At 38.8% G+C, this 24,113-nt stretch overlaps 1 protein-coding gene across 6 annotated transcripts in view; it reads left to right on the top strand.

Annotated features, from left to right (window-relative positions):
* Positions 1 to 24,113, top strand: part of MAPK10 (mitogen-activated protein kinase 10) — a 2,349,270-nt gene that overhangs the window by 2,150,326 nt on the left and 174,831 nt on the right. For all 6 annotated transcript variants that reach the window (XM_044059145.1, XM_044059143.1, XM_044059144.1 and 3 more), the window contains one exon: positions 7,188 to 7,251. In XM_044059145.1, coding sequence (XP_043915080.1) covers positions 7,188 to 7,251 — 64 coding nt within the window. The remainder of the gene's footprint in view (positions 1 to 7,187; positions 7,252 to 24,113) is intronic.

The raw sequence follows: 24,113 nt of genomic DNA, 5'->3' as shown, positions 1-24,113 counted from the left end.
TCAGAAAAGTCACGCTCTGTAAAAAACGGTCCCCCATACACTATACATAATTTTCCCAGCTGCTACAAGTACCATACACCTTGTTTCTTTTTATATCATCTCACGTACCGAACCCTTGCATTTCTTGTATTTCTAGGCTTACTGTATTTGCAGTTATTCATAGTTAATGGTAACTGGTATGCTGTCTCTCTAAATCGTCATCTTTATTATAACAAAATCCAGACAATCCATATCAGCTTCTCTTTCTGATGGATCACATACAGTCTTAAATTACTCCTTCTGGTTCTGTCTTTCACTGAAACCAATTGTCGTTCATTATACAATAGCTGCTCATTACTATTCAAAAATGAGCATGCTGATTGTACAGCCCAACCAAAGTGACATTTTTAAATTGAGCATATACCAATAGAAGAAAGTCCAACCTCTAAAGTACCATTTAGCAGCCAGACTTTCTATTGGTATATGTTGAGGGACAGAACAAAATATGAGAAAAATCAGATATGCTGTGCAAAACTAATCAGAGACATGCTTGATTTTCCTTCTATTTCTGCCATGTCCCTCAGAAAATCTTGGCAGGTAAAAAAAAAAAAAAACACAAAAAACAGCAATGGGTTTTCTGCCTTCCCCATTGCTTCTCCTGCACTGCAATGATATACTGTACAAGCATGGGAATGTAAGTCCCATAAACACATGCAGTGCATCAGTAAACAAGGAAAAACGTGGAGGAACACTACAGCACCATTATACAAATACGTTATTTAGGAAAGGTGAGAACCTTTCTTAAATAATGTCATTGTATAACAGCAATAACTCGCTCCTGATTGTGAGTATATCAGGATTTACCCATGGTTGGCTTTGTTTGATCACACCAATCGTGGGTAAATCCTGATACACCCACACCCATCCATGGATTATTGCTTAAATATGCATCATCTGTCTATCTTATTTTCCCAATGTTTTTCTTCGGAGTAAATCTGCTGTCACATTGCTCATTCCAGAACATTACAGTCAACAACTTCAGGTGCATACAACCTTTTTTTGCACACCCAACTAATAGCCATCACAGATTCTTTGTAAATCATGCAAAATCCATTCCTTTTTATTTAGTTGCACCATCAGTTTTTAAAATCGGCACCATTACCAGTTTAGGCTACAGTGTACTGCCCAACTGCATACTCCATATCTCCAAAAATAATGTCTGTCCACGTTACATCAGTTCCACAGCACTATCAGCTGCAGGGAACTTTAATATATCAATAGTGTTAAACATACCTTTAACAAACATTACCGTTAATGTTGATAAACAAAGCGACCGGATGACACATCCAACTACCAGGTGATCGCTTTCAAAATGCAGCAAACATGAAGATGACTGCAACAATTAAAGGGGTTCTGAGATGCCACTCCCTGCTTGTGTGGTGTGGGGGGTTCTGACCCACATATTGAATGATGGTTTTCAATTTCGACAGAATCAGTACTACCTAGACAACTGCTCAAGTAAGCACAGCTATTTTATGGATGTGTAAAATCCTCAGGAAGTATTTAATGCTATCATGATCAGTGGCAGCTGGTGACTTCATATCAAAGGGGGACTGCAAGAGACAGCTGAATGGGCGTGGCCAATGGGAAGGGTGTGGCCAACTAAAGAGGGTGGAGCTATGGTGCAGTGGGATCAATGCTGGACATGCTTACTAATTTACATGAAATAAATGCTCAGTCACTATGGCACATGCTGAATACTCTACACAGCACACATTGTTATATGTATATACAGGTTGGTTTGAAGACATACCTCTGCAGTATGCTGCAAACAGTACTTCATACTCTGTTTCTGCACCTAATGAGAAGCTGCGGACTGGTCTGGAATACATCAGGTCATACTGGATTTCTTTTTCCCCCCTTTTTCATGGAGGCTCAAAAGGGACAGTTTAAAGTTGCCCAAGCAAACACTATTCTCCTGGTTCCAAATAAGTGCTTGCAGTCTTCTCTTTCAGCTGTTCCCGTTAGGGGTCGCCACAGTGGATCATCTGTTTCCATTTCTTCCTGTCCTCTGCATCTTGCTCTGCCGCACCAACCACCTGCATGTCCTCTCTCACCACATCCATAAACCGTATCTTAGGCCTTCCTCTTTTCCTCTTACCTGGCAGCTCCATCCTTAGCATCCTTTTCCCAATATACCCAGTATCCGTGCTCTGCACATGTCAAAACCAACCTAATCTCGCCTCACTGGCATACAAATACTGTGGATGACTTTCAAGATGATATCACTTAATTGGCCCAACATCATCTAAAATGGACACACATTCCTTGTTATGCCAGCATTAATGGGACTAGCTTAATATTCAGTGCTAACCAGAACAGATACAGTTAAGCATCAATAAAACAATTACAATTTTCCTTGATGAAGAAGCTGTTTCTTGCAGAACTGAGAGGGCAGTGCAAATGGAGCAGGCAAAAGATAGGGTACATAAAACAACTGGAGAGGCTGCAAAAGTACCTCACAAAGAGGATCCTAGGCCTTAAACACTTGTCCTATATGGACAGACTCAAAAAACTCCAACTATTCTCTGAATCATATTGCCTGCTTAGAGGATAGCATGGTCCCCTACACATTGCAATTTGCCCTTCCTTTCCATTGAACAGTTTTAAGATTCCAACCTAGCTCTGCCATGTACCCTGTCCATGGTCTGTTTAGCATTTGTATTCAAAGTCAAATGTTTCCATTGAAGGTTCTGTCACTCATCTCCATAAATATGGTTGTGTCATCATTAAATCAAATCAAGAATATTGGCTCTGTAGTACTGGACAACATTTGTAGTCAACAACTGACGGACCCTATGTTTACTATGTTCCCATTAAATAATCTTAAACAAACTACTGCAAAGTATGTCTCAGAAGAACTCTGACATATGTTGTTCATATCCACAAAGGTGTACCCCAACCAGACCCTAGATCATGTCCATTGAAACTTGTCTCATTGTTTTAAAACTTCAAAGCAGCCATGGTCAAGGAGCTGACTGTACAGAGCCCATCATGATTTGTTCAAAATATTTGATATAACTATCCACAGAAGAAGTAAGGAACTGGAACACAGAAACATGGGAACATTAATGTTACTGGCCATGTAATGAAGTGGATGAGCAACTGGTTGAATAGCAGAGGTCTGTAAGGGGGTGTAAGATGCATACACTCTGAATCAGATTATGACTACTGGCATCCTGTGAGAGCCAGCATTTGCCCCTGCATGTTGGAACTTTGTTTTCCTTAACACCCAGATGGTCAAACATTTCTGATTAATAAATTGCCCAAATGATTGCAAGTTAGATAGCATTCTGGTATCTACTGTATCAGATTCCACAGTTCTACAGTGTATTTCAGATAATATCCATTGTTGTTCTGACTGTAATAAGGCTTTCAGTCACAGTGTCAAAAGATGCAGCATAGTATTTTTTGAGGGGGACATCATCCCTTGCAACTCCATCATTGAAAGTAATTCCATAAAAAGAAATTTGTAAACACTATTAACTGATAGTCTACCCATTAACTGGAATGTTATGTCACTTATAAAGAAAGCCTTTGGACTAGCTCATACTTTACAAATGTATATTGAACCATAATGGAAAACATAACTTTCCTTATTTAGACCTCTCCTCCCTTATCTGCCTTTTAACACTGTGCAGCATTATGTGGCATCCTAACGCAATATCTCACTCACTTTGAGAAGCAACATTTATTATAAAAAAATATGAGTAGAATCCAGATTAACAACACAGACACTCTGGCACACTAAATGAGCTGTCTCTGATAATCTCTGTCTTATATTCAAGGCTTTGAAAGACTCTCTTTTCTTTAAGAATATGTGCCTTAAGCACACAGTCAGGGAGTAGAAAGTAACACACATGCATATAATTATATGCTAAAAGTGCACAGTAGTAATACAATTAAGCTTGATACGTATATTAAATAAAACAGAGCTGTACATATAATCTAGTTACAAAAGGAGCTCTGCTAGTGCCACCCAGACCTCTCATAAGGAAAATCATGACTTGATAACAGAGGCATAGTGACTTCAAGTTCAGTTACACACTTACCTGAAAAAAATGACTGATGAATGATGATGGATTGATGACTCAGTGATTAAGGGTTTGAGACTGTCCGTTTCCGACCATCACGAACAACAACAAATTAAGTAAAGGCTTTTTTTAAGCAGCTGCTAGCCTAGGATTCAGGAATCCAGAAATCTTTTTTCTCCCCGTAGCAAATTTCTAGCCAAGCACCCAAAGAAAGCTGTTTACAAGCAATCCTCCTAACTCAGATACACCCATGTACCGCACGGTAGCACTAGCAGCAACTGCAAGTAACCGAAACAAAAAGTAATTGTCCTGTCCTGCACTGCCTGCTAATACTGATTGTTTATCGCTCTCTTTTTCAGAAAGAGAGCGAGAACCAATCAGAAGTCATCCTGCCATTCATGTCACGTATGTGACTGCGGATGTGGCAGTCCACCCCCCTTCCACTTTACTGTGCGGTTACTGCACAGACTCCTGGGTATCACACACTGATGCAGAACGCTCCCTAGTCCAGACTGCCTTTACAGCAGTCTGAGACAGTCCAGCTTCAGAAAAAAAACCCACAAAAACCCTGAACTCGCCGAGCAACGAGCATGCACAGTTCGAGTTCCGGGATTTTGTGAGTCAGTTGGACTGATTTTTTACAGCAAGTCAGCCAGTTTTTTTTTTTATTTAAAAATGTTTTATTGTGGATGTGTCTTTTCTTTTTCTTCACACAGCTGGGGGGGGCTGCAGTCCTACAGTCCAATGCCATGAGCCGCCCTGCATGATCTACAGTCTGATCAATGACATATGTAAGTAGTTAAGGACTTGGCATTTACTATAGAATTCTACAGAGCAATCCATGTCAGACCTTTGCCAAGAACAGAACAGTGAAATTGCAGATATGTGCAAAATGATCATAGATAATGACTAGCATGTGGTTCAGGAGACCACTAAAGAGTATAGGTCAGTCTCCTAATTTTCCTAGTGCACTGTCAGGTTATGTGACTTGCTCAGAGTCGCACAGTAGACAAAAATGGATGCTAAGGGAATCAAACCCTTGAACAGAGGAAGCAGCTTTTTAATAACTCATAGCCATGACCTGCCACCTGACCACAACTTAGACTTCACATTTGGTGCAAGTTTTTGGGAAACTGAAATTGACCATATCAGAAAATTGATTAGAAGGATTACAGAAGGGCATAAAAGAGTAAGTATACTGAACAAGTAAAAAAAAAAAAGACAATCAATTAAAACGGAAATGGCATCTGTGTACAGCTCATCAGTGTTAGTTAAGTACATGGCACTAAATTCAATGAAATAAGCAATAAGTTATTAAAGTCTAGGAAATTGTTATATTGTTACTAAATTCAGTGAAATAAGCAATAAGTAATTAAAGTCTATGAAATTGTTATATTGTTAATTGTTACAGTCTAAGTATTCTTAGAATAACACATCTACAAAGTAGATGCCTTATAAGTGTTGAGTGCATTAGTACACAAGAGAAGCGTAATGAATTTCATTTAATTTAGCATTTACTTCTGCAATACCTCAATAGAACAGTTTTTGAGTGTATGTACTTTTCTACTCCATTTTTCATACATACTTAACAAAAGCTTACTCAGTTAATGGCATTGTCACAAAAGGAAAGCCAGCAATAAAACAAAACGAAAAAAAAAAAAAAAAACGGGCAGCTGCCAAAGTATCTTAACTTGAGAATTAGGTTTTTGAAGTGGTTTGCAGAAGGGGTATTCAGCGAATAAACATAAAGAGAACATATATACATGCATGGAGTAGATAAACTGTTTCACAGGGCATCAGTTGTTTAACATCAGTAAAAGACATTTTGCTTATTCCACTTGCTTTTGTGGGCTTAGTTTTTGTTTAGTTTGCCTTTCTTATGATTGCCTCCTACCTTTCACTCCCCTAAAAAAGGAGTAAGTGTTTGGCTGGTGTAGGCGATCCCCTTCACTAGTTATTTAGGGGATATTTTCTAGTTTTTAACTTGCCTAGCTGCTATCTCCCACAAGGTAATGGCTGCCACCATTGCTGCCTCATTTCCAGGAAGACTGTGCTTCTACACTCCCAGGATGCAGTCGAGAAGAACCTCCAGTCTCGTTTATGTCCTAATACTGCAGCTTCCTGTAAATACCCCTAGGGGGTTACTGATGTGTTTGTATGCGGGCCACTCTTCCTCCTTCATTGGCCCTCTAGTGCCTGGATTGTTCTTTAAGCCCAAGTCACTAACAGGGCAGGTGAGCACCTTGTACCTTTGGAAGAAGTTTGCATTTCTATGATTTTTGGGGGTGTGATAGAAACCCCATCAAATTGAATTATGTGGTAGTTTACAGCTGGTTTTCTTGCCATTGTGTTTCTTTGATGAAAAAATTGTTAAGGCAGAGGCTATTATTCAAAGAAAATTTTAAATGTCCAAGTGACTTGCATTTATCAAGTAAGGGATGTCTAAGAACAAGAATAAGAATTCAGGGAAAGAAAGCTGAGCAGTTACCCTTGAAGGGTTTTGTCTTCATAGATTGATGGTCAAATGAAACCACCTCCCTGAGACATAGGTCATTCAGTAATGGAGAAAAATGTGAAGACTGCATGAGACTTCCACAGGACATTATAGTTAGATGTAAAAGGTAGATGATGTTAGGTAACTAGGATTTGTACTTTATCCACAAAGTAGGGAAATGAACTTTGTAGACAGAGCATGTGTTTCACACTTGCTGTCAGTTATTGCTTCTGTGTTTCTCTCCTCTGCCGAGTGCAGTTCAATCCCAGACCACTAGTGAAGCTTGATGAATGCACTGTCATTCTTTGCACAATAACAAAATTGGCAGTTTTGTTACTGTTCTTTATCAGTTCATAAGTGTACGTAATTTTGTGTTGAAATGACCTCATGTAGGATTTAGAAGTTATTGTGTTATCAGTAGGAGAAAGAAGCTGGAATTCTATGACTTTCAATCTAGTGTTTCATTCAAGAAGGCTTAGCTGTTACATTAAAACTAAACCTGTTTGGATATAGAGGAAAGAAATAAAGGAAAAATGCACACAATGCTATTTAAACACTGAAAGTTTAAGCATTCGTAAAACTGGCTTAATATTGTTGTCTCTATGTTTTTTCTTCAACAGCCACCTCCTCAGATTTATGATAAACAGCTGGATGAAAGAGAACATACAATTGAAGAGTGGAAAGGTAGGACAAAAGAATATTCTGGTTTGAACTTTGCTATGATAAGTACATATAACTCTCAATAAAAATGTAGCTAATTACAGAACATTACAGCAGACTGTATGCTATGTGAAGACTATCAGACAGATGCAATATCTTTCTTTAGCCTCTGTGGAGCAGCTGTGCTATGTGCTAGCTGGTCATAATCTACTGTGAAGCAGCCATCTTGACCGTGGGTTGTCCATGTATAAGTGGCACTTAAGATGATATCATTAGTTCAGAATATGAACTTGAGGTCAGCTTCATCACTGTTGCCTTTTCAGAAGTTTCCTGTTTCTAGCTCTGTGTTGTCAGGTAGCAATATCAGATTAGTATGTTTTGTTTTGCTTTGGCGCCTTAAGTAGTAAACATGATTGTGTGAAGTGAAAGTCCTCATAATTGGTGCAAGGGAGTAAAGTTGTTTTTCCTAGGTAAAAGTCATTTAAATAAATCTTGGATATCAGTGCAAAGCAGAGGTATTCAAATTCTACTGGGCGAGTAAGCAGACCCCTTTCCTTGAACACCGTGATACCTTGTACTCTGCTTGTTAGGGTTCAAACATCAGGCATCAGTTTGAAGGGATGAGTCCAAAATGTCATATGAGATCTCATTGCTGGCTTGCTCAACCACCTGTTGAAGGTGCACTCTCATCCACTGCACATATTCATCCAGTGTACTCAGTCATCAATAGTGTGTATCCACGTGGCTGTATCACTCTGCTGCAGGAGCTGGGATTTTCTGTATATATATATATATATATATATATATATATATATATATATATATATATATATATATATATATGTGTGTGTGTGTGTGTGTGCATATAGAGAGAGAGAGAGAGAGAGATGGGTTTCTATAGATTGCTGAAGCTGTGTATCAGAGAGTTTGTTGTATTTCTAAATACAAGCTTTGGGGTTTGAGTGTTAAGTGTTTGCCAAGTAGAGATTTTGCTGAGTGATGGGAAACCTTTCTTTTCCTTTTATTTTTTGAGTGGTCAACTACTTAATGGAATTAGGAGTAGGAATGTTCAGTGTAGTGAATGGTCATTTCTGTGGACAGAGAGGTGAGAATGCTTGTTGTGTGGACAGAGTGCTGGACTGCTTGGTGTTCATAGTGATGGGAACATACTTCTCAACTGTACATGTTTTTGCAGAATGTCCAGATTTCTGCCTCATATTTTTGGTGTATTCCCCCTAATATCTGTCCCTTTCTGGCAAATAGCCAAGGATTGGAGCCATGAAATAATGACAAACATTTGAGTTTAAGACTCCACATCCTTCGGAAAATTCATGCTACTGCAAAACCTATTATTCTATCAACTTTCTAAGTTTGTAAGAGCAATATTTAAAATCTGTCCCTATTTGTCCCCCCATCATTTTAAGCTTTGTCCGAATTTCCTGCTCTAAGAGGCTGAGAGGTATGGATGGCAGTGATTAGTGAAGTGAGTAGCTGAGTAGTTAGTGGAGGTTGGGATAGGAGCTCTTGATGTAGGTACACATTTATGTGGATGGTGGTGAGCGTGTTGCTGTGAGTGGTGTGTGCTTGGTGTGGGTAGAGATTTTTTTGAATGCTTATGAGCATGGTGTTTGTTGCTTTTATGCATTTTTTTTTGGGGGGGGATTGAGTATGGGCAAAGGAATACTTGATGAGCAGTACTTGTGTGACTCTGTATCCGGAGCAGCAGTTGCCCCCAAGGTAAAACAAACTTGGATTGGAGTATATAACTTTAGTGGGGCTTTCATCCCTCATTAGATATGTGTGTGTGTGTGTGTGTGCGTGTGTGTGTGTGTGTGTGTGTGTGTGTGTGTGTGTGTGTGTCTGTGTGTGTGTGTGTGTGTGTGTGTGTGTGTGTGTGTGTGTGTGTGTGTGTGTGTGTGTGTGTGTGTGTGTGTGTGTGTGTGGTGTGTGTGTTTTTTTAGGCTGCATACATGTGTTAGGTTTATGTAAGTTTATCGTTGTGTGCATGTTCATGTGTTTGATGGGATGCTATGCTGATTGTATAGTCAATATCTTAGTTTGTTGCTGTGTGTTAGAGTGAGGGTATTTGTAGTGAATTCACTGTAGTACATTAAGATAGAATACGGCCTGAAAATATGGAGTCAAGCATGTATGTATTCAGTTTCAGAGAATGACAGTTTATTAGAAAGAAAAGATAAGCATGAAATGTGAAGAACATGCAGAAATACAGACTGTTCCTTTCTCAAGGGAAAGATGTACATAGCAATGGAATGCTAGATAAAGAGGCACATGCAAGACCAGGCTTGGAAACCAAGGTAACCAAGGCTAAGGAGGCATGTAAAGCATTACAGGGTTTTGATATTATTAAAGTATACTTCAGATACAGTTAGGGGAAGTCAGTTAGTTAGTTAGTTCGGACTGATATAAAGAAAAGATTAAATATCCAGCATTCCAGAAAAGAAGTTAACTTTTGCACTTATTTGCAAAAGGGTCTCTGCAATACAGACACTTGAGCCTGAGCACAGAAGACAGGTCAAATAAAGACTGTTTCAGTTTATATTATTCAGGGGAATCAGAATGTACTTGCAGAAACATTGGATATATTTAGCAGCACTGTTATTACTAACCAGCATGCCAGTATTTCTACAGACTGATATTGTTTATCAGTACTGTTAATGAAGACAGTATTCGGATATTGTAAACATCTAATAAAGCCTTATTAACCGAAGTACAGTGTTTACAGAATTCATTCTGAAGATCTGCCCATAAAGGAGAGACTGGCATCTGTTAACATATAAAGACTTTTATCCCAGTCTGATTTCAGTTGTTTCTAGTTAATTACAGAATAATACAGTCTTATCAGTTCTTTCAATGGTGAGCCAGCCAGGAGCCAGACCTAGAATCTTCACTATGTTTTTCCAAGTTGTTGGACATTGACTAGTTTATTAATGACAGTTTTTACTATTTTAGACTCTGGATTTCCTTGGCATGCTTAAATACATCCATTATATCTCCTTCTGCCTACATTCTTTAAGACTTTACATAATACATTTGTACAGTCCTGCTTTATACCACATACTGCCTTTATCCCCCTGTAGCCTCATGAAAATGTCATCTTTTTTTCTCATTTTTCCTTCTTATTTCTGTCTCCTTATATTTCTTGAATACCATCGATTTTTTCTCAAAATTTGCATCAACTCTGTTTAATAAAAAATCATGATTCCTTCTTTCTGATTTGCATGTATCTCACACAAATGGTTTTATATCCATAAAATAAGTAACAAATGAAATTTTCAGAATGTTATTCTATGGAACATATAGGAAAATCAAAATCAAACCACACTCTTGGACCACTGCCATAAATAAACTGTGTATCTTGACCTGGGCAAGACTTTCAAGACCATTACCCATTCTGACATCATATGAAAGCTAAATAATTAAAAAAGTGACCCACATGTGGTAAGATGGGTAGCAAACTATCTGAAAGATAAAACCCACAAATATTGAATTTCAGGTGCCTCATCAGAAAGTATGAAAGTTCCTTCATGGCACAGTGCTGGAACTTCTCCTTTTTGGTATTTATTTCTCAGATGTCTCAACAGAGAATCAACACCTCTGGCTAAAAAAAAATTCAGATGATTATAAACTGAGACTTTTTGTTAAGTCACCCTATGATACCCACACTCTCCAAAATGAACTCTTCTTAGTAAACTCTAGGTGCACTAAAAATTGTCTGAAAGTAAATGCTGAAAACAGTAGTATCATCAGTTTTGGTAGACATCTCCACCCCTCATCATACTGTCTAGGCAACACATCTACGAAATGAAAATGCAGTTAGGGACCTAGGTAATTGGCTTGATAGCTGCCTGTCTTTTGACCATCATGTGACAACAGTGGTCAGGAAATCCTTTATATAGCCCAGATAATTGCCAAAGTAGTGTCATCAAGAACTAAAGAGTCAATCTGTTCCTTATTTCAACATTGATCTGCCCAATTATCGAGTGCAATGCCCCCTTTGGGATATATCTCACTAAGCATATAGGACAATTAGAAAGATTCCAAATGCTCCTAACTAAAATGATAACAGGCTTGAAGTCCCAGATCAACAAAGAGAGTCTGGAAGCTTTACCCCCTTATTCAGTGTCTTAAGGTATTTTGAGGGGAGATCTCTGTATTGCTTAATGCATCATTAGAGACCTGATTATCCTGGACCTCCTACTTCTCCACAAGTCCAGTATCTCTACCAGTACTAGACCAACAGATAAATAAATCGTGGTGGAGGGGCAGGTTTATCACCCATTGATTCCCAAATCTCTAGAATAAACTTCCCCCTGCATGTTAAGAGGTGTGACTCACTTTCTTCCTTTAAACATAAACTAGATGACTGGATGGGTATCCACAAATCTACTTGAGAATTGACCAGTATGGCCATCCTGGAGAAAGGAGATGCAGCCTGAGGAAAAGTACTGACAAGGCGAGAATGTTCATGAGACTCAGTGGCCATGGAATCTATGAATATGTATGACCAATACCTTCATGATGAGAGCGAATCCCACAAAGATGTATGATGGCAAGCCTGTATGTAGTGCACAACTTTGTGAGGGTCATCCACAAGACAAGAATAAGAGAACACTTTGTCAAGTATTTGGTGTTTCCATTCAATATAATTAATGTCCACATACTGGGTGATTTGAGTAGTATCCAGGAAGACTAATAAGAGCAAATGTGGGATACAGCTGCTGTATAACCATCCCACTGAGTCTGAGATTGTCAGTGTTTTTATGTTAATCACGCTGGTATATACAAGTGTATTACTACTTCCTGTGATGACAGGAGGGAGGGATCAGTCAGGTCTCCAGTCTGATAACTAGGCTACACAAGAGTTTGGTCATTGTTGTGTAGTAGAGGCAGTAACTGATCAGAAGATGAAGATTCAAGTTTGAGGTTCAAGTCTGGATATAAACCGAAATATGAACAGTGCATTCAGTGTAGATGAAGAACTTATAGAGCATTGTATTTGATAATAATAATACTAATGATAATAATAATAATAATAATAATAATATTAACAATAATAAAAAGCAACTTAGAGAAAATGCATTTGAGTGCATGTTGCACTTAATATCGGATACATTTTCTGCAGCTGTTACCAACACTTAGTGACTGAAACAGATAAGACTTGAACCAGACTAAGTAAAACCATCCCTGCTGCTGGTGGCCTTTTGAAGGTTGATTTGCATCAAAAAATCTGATCATATACACAGTAGAGGAACTTCTTTGGGGTCTTCATTATGAAAGGTACAACCAGCTGCCTGAGAAGGGGATCATATGTGCTTTAGGTGAAATAATTTTACTTCTGCAAGCTACTATGGCAACTGTTGTTTTGTAAATAAAACATTAGTGGGTTTTACAAACTTGAAAAGCAGGAACTAATGAAGTCATCCATGCAGCTCCTCCTCCATTATCAAAAGATGAGTCTGATAGTAATCTGTTTCCAGATGACACATTGGTAAAACTGTACCCTATTGGTTTGCTCAGAACAGAAGAAGACAGTGAGATCTAAAGATTTTTTTATACTGATGTTTGAAAATAAAGTTGCAGAAGCTAGTTTTTCTTGCATCATATAATTAATCTCTATTAATATTAGTGAACCTCAAGGAAAAAAGTATCTGTAAAAATATAGATGTCCGGATCTTTTGACTTATTTACAGCCTAATTTCAGAACTTGCAGGCATGCCTATACAGTCCCTGTTGTATTTAATATGGGTAGTTAAACACTGCTTAACTGTGTAGAAAATCAGCTCGTAATGATATTCCAAGAAAGACTCAGCAAAGTTAAAGTCGTCATTGTATAATACCTTAAACCCTCTGCAGTGACACCCAGTGGGATATATGAAAATGATCGCCTAAGGTCATCCTTTGTCTGTGTGACCGTTTTACCCTTTGGTTTTCATTAACTGAAATGCCAGACTTACGAGAGGCTTTGTCTGCCTTAAGTGAGTTTAAAGTACCCCAGAAGCAACCATGTGTAGTAGGGTTGTCAAGGTTTTCACCAATCATGGTGTTAGACATCTTCACACAGACATTGTGTTGGGTAATGCACCTCCTGAGTTATGCCTGGACATTCTTATTGACATTGTATAAAGTGAAATTATTAAATAATAGAATATAATACTGAATGTTACACAAGTCTGTCTTACATGAAAATACAATTTTATAGTGCCTTCCCCTGAAGCAGAGGGAGATTTGACTACCAGGCTTCATTCTAGTGCAAGTCAGTTCTTTACTCATACTAATTTTGGAGGGTTGAGTTTTGTATATATTTTGTTTTTATTTAGCTAAGACACAAAATGTATGAGCATACAGTCATACATAAATGCTAACAGGAGAAGATCCATGGTGTGTCTAGTCTGTCCTGTTATTGCTGTTGCCCCTTATCCTGCCCCCATTCATCTTATAGCTTTTTCAGTCCCCACTGAAACTATCTGTTGTCATATAACCTGGAATTTTTTTTCTCGTGGATGTCATTTTCCAGCCATCCTGTCCATGAAAAAACAGTCTGTTTAAAAAATCTTGAAATTTTGTCTACCTTATATCTCCTTTGCCCCCTGGTTATGTTGCCCTAAACTCTATACCTCACAGTTTCCTCCTGACAGTGTGGTTATTTATTTTCCTTCCTATCTTTTTTGTCTCTTAATTATATACATTTGCTAGGTACCTTAAACCTCATTCTTCTTAATTCAATCCTTCTATCAGTTTTACCATTTTGGTATACTTTCTATCAGCCTTATCACCCTTATTTTATTTCGAATTTGATAATCAGGGTAATGCACTGATCTAAAAAAATCAGTTTCTGACATTACCCTGATACCCTGGGGCACAGGATGCGACAGGATGAATACTAAAGAATACACATTGTACTTGTCTGTCATTTGTTTGTTTTGAAACTGGTGAAGCAGTGATCCTCATGGAACTTTTTCAGACTCATCCTCTGATTAAATGACTTGTTCAGTCACACGGTAGGTAAATGAAGGTGGAGGAAATTAAACCCTGGGCTAAGAAAGCAGTTTATTAACAGCTCATAGCATTAATCCTCAGTACAAAGTGCTAGGGATTGTAGGGGTTCTTGTATCATGAGAAGACAAAGCACATCTAAAATCTAATCCACATTAAGCATGTTTTATAGATTAAATTCAAAAATGGCTGTACTATTTTTTTACAGCACAAACTTCCATCAGTGTGTGCTGACACATTAGCTTAAGACAATATACAGACAGTACTGCTACATGAATATACAGCTATGCACAGAGGTGAGCAGCTCGTACAAAAGGGTTTAGTTTTTGGAAGAAGAGCAGTATTGGTGAAGACAAGGTGTTCTATCAGGTAATAGCAATGCAGTCGAAGCAGCAGCTTTAAGATTTTTTTCTTGAAGGCGCTGAGCTTAAAGTGGAATTCTGTGTGTGTGCGGGTGGAGGGGGGGGTACAGGTTTGAACAGAGATGGGATGGATTCCAATAATTTTGGTCCATGACTGAAAAGCTTGATCATTAAACTTCTGTTTTTTTTTTGGAGTAAGTGGAAGATCTATATGAGCAGGAGTATAAGATATTTTGGAAGAGGTTAGGATAAATATGGAAGCAAGGAATGGGAAGGAGTCGAGCACTGAAACTTGAAGTAGGAATGAGCCAAGGAGGAGGCTGTCACACTGTTGAACAGGTTGGCATTTAGCTTTGGTCAGGACTGAATGATGATGCTTTGTTTTGGAGAATTTTAGGTGGTGAACAAGCACAATTTTGTTGTTGTTTGTTAGGATTGTGTATGTTCTCTTGAAGCAGTTACTATATTCTGCATGTGGCCTTACTAGTGCCATAGTCCCTATAATTCCACCAATTGTAGCCACAAATCAAGTCTTAGTGACATTTCCAAACACACTGCTTTCTATCCCCATCTTTTGCAGCCCACCATTCAAAACTGATGCTTGTCTGCTAACATACTGAGTCAGGGTGAAAATGTAACAACACTTAAGTACTTGGGTGTTTATCTAGACAGAGAGCTGTCTTTTAATGACCATGTACTGGAGTTAGAAATCCAAATTATCAGGAAGCTCAGAGTCCACAAACATAACTGCATTTGTTATTTCAATCCATAACTGCAGCTGTTAGAAATATTCTGTGTCCCCAACTGATCCTGGTCACCACAGCATGGCCTCGTTTAAGCTAATGCTGCTGTCACCTGGCTCTAACCATCAGTGTAATACCCACCTTGAAGTTAAACGGTTACCTGGAGACTGTTTCACAGTGAACACAGTCTTTTGCCTAGTGGGTAACCTCATCCACTGACCAGCATGCTGGACTACAGTTACCAGAGCTTGCATATCCTTTGCATCCTGTCACAGTAGTCACCTATTTCCAGGCTTTTGCATGGACATCAGTGCCTGACAAAATTATCTTACAACACCAATTTCTATCAAGTCTTCTGTAAAATGCTCTTCATTTAGGCTTATTGTCAATATTACATTCACATTACGCAGCAACATTAACCCTACTGCCACTGGACATGGCCAGCCATTCAGCTCTAAACTTGCATCCCAACTCACTTGTTTTAATAGACACAGCCATTAAGTACTTTTAATATGCCAGCACAAGCTAGGTCAGATGATTTGTGTATTTATACACGACGACAGTACTTACTTTCTACAACCACCGTCTCTTTTCAGGTTATACCAATGTGTAACATATACGTAGGTTTTTAACTTTTCTGTGGCTCAGGTCATAGCAGAAAGAGGAACGGATAGAACTGGCAAATTTAATCACCTGATGAATCAAAAAATAAATAAATAAATAAAACATAAAAATAAATGGCACAATGGGGTAGCAAATGCCTTAGCCAGTATGTGGAAGCCCTCAAATGAGAACAGGCCATCCTTGTGAATCAAGTTGGTCTGTTGAGCATCTCGTCCCATGCTAACACATACTGAATCCCCGTGGAATGACACCAATTACTTAACCAGTTGTAAAGAGAATTATCTTTTCTTTCTACCCAGGCATCATTCTTAGAGAAAAAAATATTGCATCCAGGACCAGCATGTTGCCTGTATGCATAACATGCATGGAGAGTTTTGACATATCTTTCTGCATGCCATCAGGGTTTTGCATCCCAGGTCATTCATTCCCACATAGAGCACAATCATTTCATAGTCATATTTGTTGGGTGGAAAGGTCTTTAGAATCCTTGTGATGTCAGAGATCCTGGCACCCAAAGACAACTGACCGTAACTCCATTTTTGTCCAGTCTTGTGAGAGAATTTGTGTGTCTAACTACAGAGTCACCTATCATTGCAACACTTTTGTTAGTGTAATTTTTTTATTATACTAATTTTCTAATAGATTTGAAGTGATTTGACTCTTGGTAACTCACTGCTGTAGGTGTGCATGAAGGAGATGAGGTGTTGGATTTTCAGTCAAACGTATTTTTTCTAGTTCTAGCAGGACTTGATAAAAATGTTTTTACAGGCTCAGCATAAGACATTTTAATGTGACTTTTTTTATTGAGATGGAGGTGTATACTCTTTGCAAAACATGTTTTGGTGACAGGAAGGCTTCCAGATTAATTAAATATTTGCACCTCTTAGAGAGTTATTTGTGCTGAGTATGAGTTTATTTGTGAACATCAGACAGTTTCTACACTGCCTCAGGAGAATGGAATGACTTCAACTACCCAAACATAGACTGGGAGCACTACTCAAGCCCCAACACCCTCGCCCAATGATTCCTAGAATTTATAAACTCAAATGCTATGGAACAACTGGTCACCACTCCCACAAGAGGGGAAAACATATTAGAGCTGATCATCACCAACATGGGGTCTCTATGTTCCATATCCCGTCCCCACCCCCAGCCAAGGAAACCACGGTGAAGAACTTCTCAAAAACAAATTTCACACTTCTCAAAACCGAGGTAGAACCTTCAAAGCCCCCAGGCCAGTGGAAAATACAGCCCAAACCACAGAATCCTTTATAAATGCATTCTATGGACACCTACAGGAATGCATGGATCGTCCTATCCCAAATAAAACCAAGACTCACTCCTCCAAAGGCAGGAGACCTGTCTGGTGGACCCCAGCCATAAATAAGATATACAACAGAAGGAGGAAGCTACTACATGATAGAGCAAAATCCCAAAAAGGGAAGGCATCTCTGATCAGTACTAGCAAGAAACTACGATCCCTCATAAAATCATCTAAGGCCAGCTTCGAAAGAAAAATTGCACAAGACGCTAAAGATAATCACAAGGCCTTCTTTAGTTATGTCAGGAACCTGGGTGGCAACTCCCAGATATGCTCTGAGTTAGTGCAAAATGACAAAAAATACACTGAACCCACAGACATTGCCAACATCCTGGCAGACAGGTTCAGTGAAAACTCCCCCCCAAAAGAGCAAATGTCTATCCCAACAGAGTGTAGCCTCCCTGACATCACAGATGCACAAGTGAGAGCTGCCCTCTCCAAAGCAAAAAACACAGCATCAATGGGACCGGACGGTGTCCCGGGCTACGTCTTACACGAGCTCCAAGAAGAACTGAACCCTCACATAAAGTCACTGTTCAGTCTCAGCCTTTCTACAGGATATGTACCCAAGGAATGGCGTACAGCAACAGTGGTCCCACTCCACAAAGGTGGTGCCACAACGGACCCCAGAAAGTATCGCCCTATAAGCCTGACTAGCCTGGTCTGCAAAGCTATGGAGCGTATCATCATGGAACTCATAAACAAAGACATTGGGAACCTCCAAACACTGGATCCTACCCAATTCGGCTTTGTTAAGGGCAGATCTTGCCTCTTGTACCTGGTCGACTTCTTTGAAACAGCCACCAAGGCCATAGATGAAGGGAAGGTAGTCCACACAGCCTACCTGGACCTCGCAAAAGCCTTCGACACAATACCCCACTCGAGCATCATAAATAAACTCACCAGCTTAAATATCAATCCCTATGTCACAAGATGGGTTGCAAACTGGCTCAGGGATAGAACCCACATGGTCAGAATTGCAGGTGCCATGTCAGACTCTAAACCAGTTACAAGTGGCATCTTACAAGGCTCAGTCCTGGGACCTCTCTTGTTCGGTATATATTTCTCTGAGGTACAGGCTAACACGGGAGGACTATGGCTGACCAAGTTCGCAGATGACTGCAAACTGGGTGCTGTAATCGACTCACCGACTGACACAAGTATCCTCCAAAAGGGTCTCACAGAGACGGATAACTGGTGCCAGAGCCATGGCCTAAAGCTAAATGCCAAAAAGTGCATAGTCATCCCCTTTGGGAAAAACAAAGTGCCCACAAATTACCACATAGGTGGTAATCCATTAAGTACGGAAGAAGTAATTAGGGATTTGGGGACCCAAGTAGATAGCAATCTCTCCTTTGATAATCACATTGCCAAAGTGGTTAGAAAGACCTTCTATATAGCCCACCTTATCACGAAAGGGTTCACATCTAGATCAAGAGAGGTCATTGTGCCCCTCTACTCATCACTCATCAGGCCCATAATTGAATACAATGCCCCATTTGGGATGTACCTTACCCGACACCTGCAGCAACTGGAAAGACCCCAAAAGTACCTCACCAAGAGGATCAAGGGACTCAAACAGATGCCCTATGCAGTTCAGCTAAAGAAACTCCAGCTCTACTCAGTTGCTTACCGCCTACTCAGAGGCGATCTGTGCCTGACATATAAAGCCATGTCCAACCCAGAATTAATGGACATGCTCCACCTCAGGAAATCCAAATCCCTTAGAGCTACATGCTCCAGGGACTTGAACCTCAGCACAGAAATAAACAGGACATGCTGGAGGGACAGATTCATATCCCAGAGGTTCCCCTCACTCTGGAACAGAATCCCAATCCATATTAGGCAGAGCCCCTCACTGACCCTATTCAAGAGAAATCTTGACGTGTGGATGGGAGACCGTAAGTTTACCCCTGGGATCTCTTCTGTGTCCCTACTAGACAGAGGCACAGTAAACTAACCTTAAAAGGGCTCTCTTCTGTGACCTACTATACAGAGGCACAGTCAACTAATCTAAAAGGGTGGCGAAAGCCAAACACACTCTGGCTAGGCTTATATATACCCTAAGGCTGATAGCCTAGTATCAACCTATGAACCTATGGAAACAAGCAGGCTGACCTTCCATATGTGTCCAGTGATCTGAAGAATTACTTGAATACACAGAATGCAGAATGTAATTGAGTTAATTTATGAAGGGATACACAGGCCAACAGAGAAAAAACTATGTGTAGCCAACTCAGATGATTTATGGAGGAATACAAAGACCATACTGTTACTAAATGTAAGAAGTGGGAATAGTACATTTGTGGAGAGGGTGTGGCTAGTATATCTCTATGAAAACTTAAGGCATTATTGGCTTTGACAACAAATAGAATGTATGAGCAGAGAAGGGTAGCTATGGTCTTGGAGGATTAGATAGTAATTGAAGAACTCCCTGCAGCTGATTGTATATCTACAGGCAGCTGAATGCCCTTGTACATTTCACTGGTAACAACTGTGTAGGTAATGTCTGGAAACATGTGGAAATAGGAGCACAGATGTATGTCAAGTCACCTGTATCAGCACAGTGAAACTGCAACTCTAGGGACACACAGAAATGGCTGAAAAGCTCAAAACTTCACATGAAGTTTAATTGCGTAGTCCAGAATAGCCAGTACTGTGTTTTACTAATAGACCAGCACTCCAACACAGTTAATAGCAATGCCTTTAAACAGCACCTCTGTGGTTGGCATAGGAATCAAAGGATGTTTAAAGTCTTAGCGAGTGACTGCCTTCTGGCATTCAGGACTGCTCAACTTATTTCAGCATTCCTGGTCAGTAAAATCTTGGTAAGATCTGTGCTTTGGTCTTGTTCATTTCTAGGTATTAACTAGGGGTTAATACCTAAGTGGTTAAGATTCCACAAATTTCTCAACAACATGTTCAGGATTCAGCTCTTCAAAGAAAGCTGATTTCTTTTTTCAGAAAAGTAGCATAGACTGTCTTGACATTATTATCAAACACAATCAGACAATTGGGGGGGCTAGATGCTTCTATAAAACAAAATATTTTATTTGAACACAGAAAAGAACATTATGATGATGTTTTTTCTAGGTAGTTAGAACTTGGAAGGAAAAGAAAATTTTGAGAGACAAGAATGAGCATTGAAAGGAGAAGGTTTATTATGTTGGGGAGTTCTTTACAGGGGTTCTGTTTTTTCTTCCACAACAGACAAAGATAGTGGATTTAATGCCACTTGTTAGGAAGATGCTTTTTTTAAGAAAAAAAAAAACAGCAGTGAGGAAATCAGAGCAGGTTGCAAACCGCACAAGGACTCAGGCTGGGGAAAGGAAATTTGTTGCCCATGGTCCCAACAAACAGAGGGGCTGCAAGAACCTATGGCATTGATTTCTTCTCAGTTGGACATTTCTTACTATTATTATCTTGTTTACACCTGGCATCTCATGTTTTCAATTTTAGTAGTGTTGTCATCACTGGTAACCAAGCAATGTCACGTGCCAAAGTAAAACTTGAAATCCAAAAACACACCAAACTGATCAACCAGGAGCACACTGATCCAAAGTTTATTATAGCAATAACCCATGGTTGGGTGTGGGTAATGCTGGATTTACCCATGGTTGGCATGGTTTGGTCATGAGGGAGAAGCCTGGGTGACCAAACAAAGCCAACCATGGGTAAATCCAGCATTACCCACACCCAACAGTGGGTTATTGCTATTATACAGTGATGTTAGTTTTGTGTTGTGTTATATTTGTGTTGTTGTTATTTAGGTTTTTGTGTGCTTTACTTTGTATTCTTCCACTTTTTGTGAGCTAGAATAGTCCACATGTTGATGTAGTTTGCTACAGCCCCACTGTTTTGTCTTTAACTTTTGAGAATTATATTCCAAACAGTAGGAGGTGACATTGTATAATAATATTTTAAAGTTGTCCCTGATTACTTCTGGATTTCTTCTGGATTTTGTTAAGAATTGTCCTTTATTCATTCAGAGCTGTGCTAAAACTGAATGAAACTACAATTTAAAGTTTGCCTCTATGTTGCTCTAAGCATTAATACTATTCAGGAGGACTTACTTAAATAGAAAATAAACTAAAAAAAACAAAAAACAAAAATGGAGGAGTTCAAGGCAATGCCTTAACAGCCTATCTGACACCATCAGTACTTCCTGTTTAGAAATAGACATTGCAATTCAGCACTCAGCGAGCGTTTCTACCAACTATCTGGTGCTGATAGTATTTTTTTCCTAACACAAGTTATAATCCTCACAATCTTTAATATTTTTGCAGCATTTAAAACACATAATTTATTTTTATTGACAAGTGAGCTTTAAAACAGCCAAGATTCAAATGGAACACTGCACATTTGTCAAACACTTAAACTACTTTTAATTATCCACAAGCAAAATTTAACCAAACTGCTACGCTTCAAATGGTCGCTAAATCCATACAATGCGTAGGCGTCTCTAACTGCCTCCTAAACCGGAAAATGAAAATCCAAGCCCAAGATGGAATATTGTGGGTTCTGTAGACTGTCATCCTTAGGTTGCATGAATCGTTAAAGTATATACAAAGAGGTACAGAGGGACGGTGGTGTGCAAGACTCCAGTATTACCAGGTGATCATTATCTCAAAAAGGTAAGCCTGTTCCTTGACTTAAGGAAACATTGTGGAGGAAGAAGAGTGCCTTTCTTCACAGAAGCAAACACATCAGTTTCTAGATTGGGTGAGGTACATTATTTTTCACTTTGGCTGTTAAAACTTTGCTATTATACAGTGCCATCTCTGAAAAGAAAGGCAGGGCTGCATGATTTCTTAGCGGCCGGACTTGTAGGTTACTTTGGATTTACAATGTGCACACTGGTTGGATTGGCCAATCAGCATACACGTTTCTCATTTTTTTTTGGAGATGACATTGTATAATGTCAAATAACCACCAATGTAAATAATATCATCCAGAAAACACTTGATTTGTAAACAATTAAGAGCTTTTGTCCATTTGTCCCAGTAAAATGGGACTTCCGCAAAGTGTAAAAACCTTCTGTTCAGAATGCTAATAAATAACAATAAAACCCCTCCCTTTCTGTTAAAAACTAATTAGATCAATATTATACTTAAAGAGACATGTTAAATGCTAGGCAAATAGCATTAAAACATCCCATAAACCACTAGTAAACCCCAAACTCATGCTGTTAATGTAAAAAATATTTTAAAGATATATGTACAACGGTAACTTAATCCCAAATCCAAGCCTAACATTCATGTTCGTAACATTCAATATTAAAAAACATTTTAAATATTTTAATGTATATAGAAGTTTGTTTTTGCTTTAAATTAAATCAGAAACAAATCTAATGTTGTAAATAAATGAAAATAAAATTGAAGTTCAGCTTAAACTGAGTTAACATGCTATGGCAACTGCCTTCATCCTAAGAATGCTACTAATGGATACAGTTTCATTAACACCAAACTTACAAGTCATGTTAGTTTTTAGTTGCCACTTAAGTTCTTTAGTTTCAAGACAATCTTTCCAAGGTGCTCCCGCCCCTTATCATATTCAACATTATCAACTATATAAAATTTAAACCTGTGTCCATGTTTTGCTCTAATGTGTTTAAATGCGGCATTGTGATCATCCTTTTTAATATCACAAAGGTGCTGATAGATTCTTATTCTCAATACTTTTAACATTTTTCTAACATAAAAACATAGATATTCTGTGCACTGCGCTATATACACCACTTTGTTACTGGAACAGTGATAATGATGCACTATCCAAACCTCCTCAAACCCTTCAATAAAAATGCCCCCCTTCCAAAACATAATTGTATTGTTTACAATGCCCACAGGCTCTCATGCCTGGTGATTCACTGCTCCTTTTAATCTTTCTAAAATATTCTTAATAGAAACATCCTTTCTGTACAGTATTTTGGGAAAAGGGCTCAGTTGTTGAAATTGTTCTCCATTTACAGAAAAAAAATATTCCAGTTCTTATTAATAACTGCTTTAATATTGTCAAAGTCATAGTTGTACATAAGACTCATGGCCCTCCCATAAACTCAAAATCCTTCTTTCCAATTAGGGGTTAATAGATTTATTTTTGTCTTTTATCATTAACTTTTTCCGCAATATTATCGATAAAAGAAATAAGATACATTTGTTCCTACGCCATCCCACTTAATTTAAGACATTCTTTCTCAAAAACATTATTTTGAGATACCATCCTGGCCAATCTGATCATCTGCCCTTTTATCAGTAAATATGTGAATTTTGTTGACAATGTTATTGAACTGAAGGTTTTCCTAAAGAAATTGAATACAGCTGATATTTCCTCACAGTGTGTGTGTGTGTGTGTGTGTGTGTGTGTGTGTGTGTGTGTGTGTGTGTGTGTGTGCGTGTGTGATATGCAAACAACCAGATTACATTGATCTTCTGCTTGGAACCCACCCTTGCATCAAAACTTTTCTTTGAGAAAAGTTGTATACAGGACCTTAGGAAATTAGTCCAGTAATCTCTGAAGTATAACAGATATAACCTTACACAGTATGAGCAGAAGGCTTTATGTGAACTCTCTCACAACAAAGAAGCTAGGGTTCTGAAAACCTACAAGAGTGGTGGGTTTATACTTGTGAACACTGTGGGCTAATTAGGTAAATTAACATAGTCATGGATGGTTCCACAAATCAAGTTGTATTCATCAATGAAATTCACAAAACATGCAAGGTGATTGACTTTGCTTTGAATGACTGCCTCATGGATGAGACCATTTCTATCCAAGTTTAAATTTTCTGGAATGTTTCAAACCTAAGATCCTTCTGATTTTTGT

This window comes from Protopterus annectens, chromosome 17.part0, assembly GCF_019279795.1.
Source record: "Protopterus annectens isolate FY-2018-M chromosome 17.part0, PAN1.0, whole genome shotgun sequence".
Taxonomy (NCBI): Eukaryota; Metazoa; Chordata; order Ceratodontiformes; family Protopteridae; genus Protopterus; species Protopterus annectens.
Note: the sequence above shows the minus strand (reverse complement) of the source record. Positions and strands in the feature narration are given on the sequence as shown.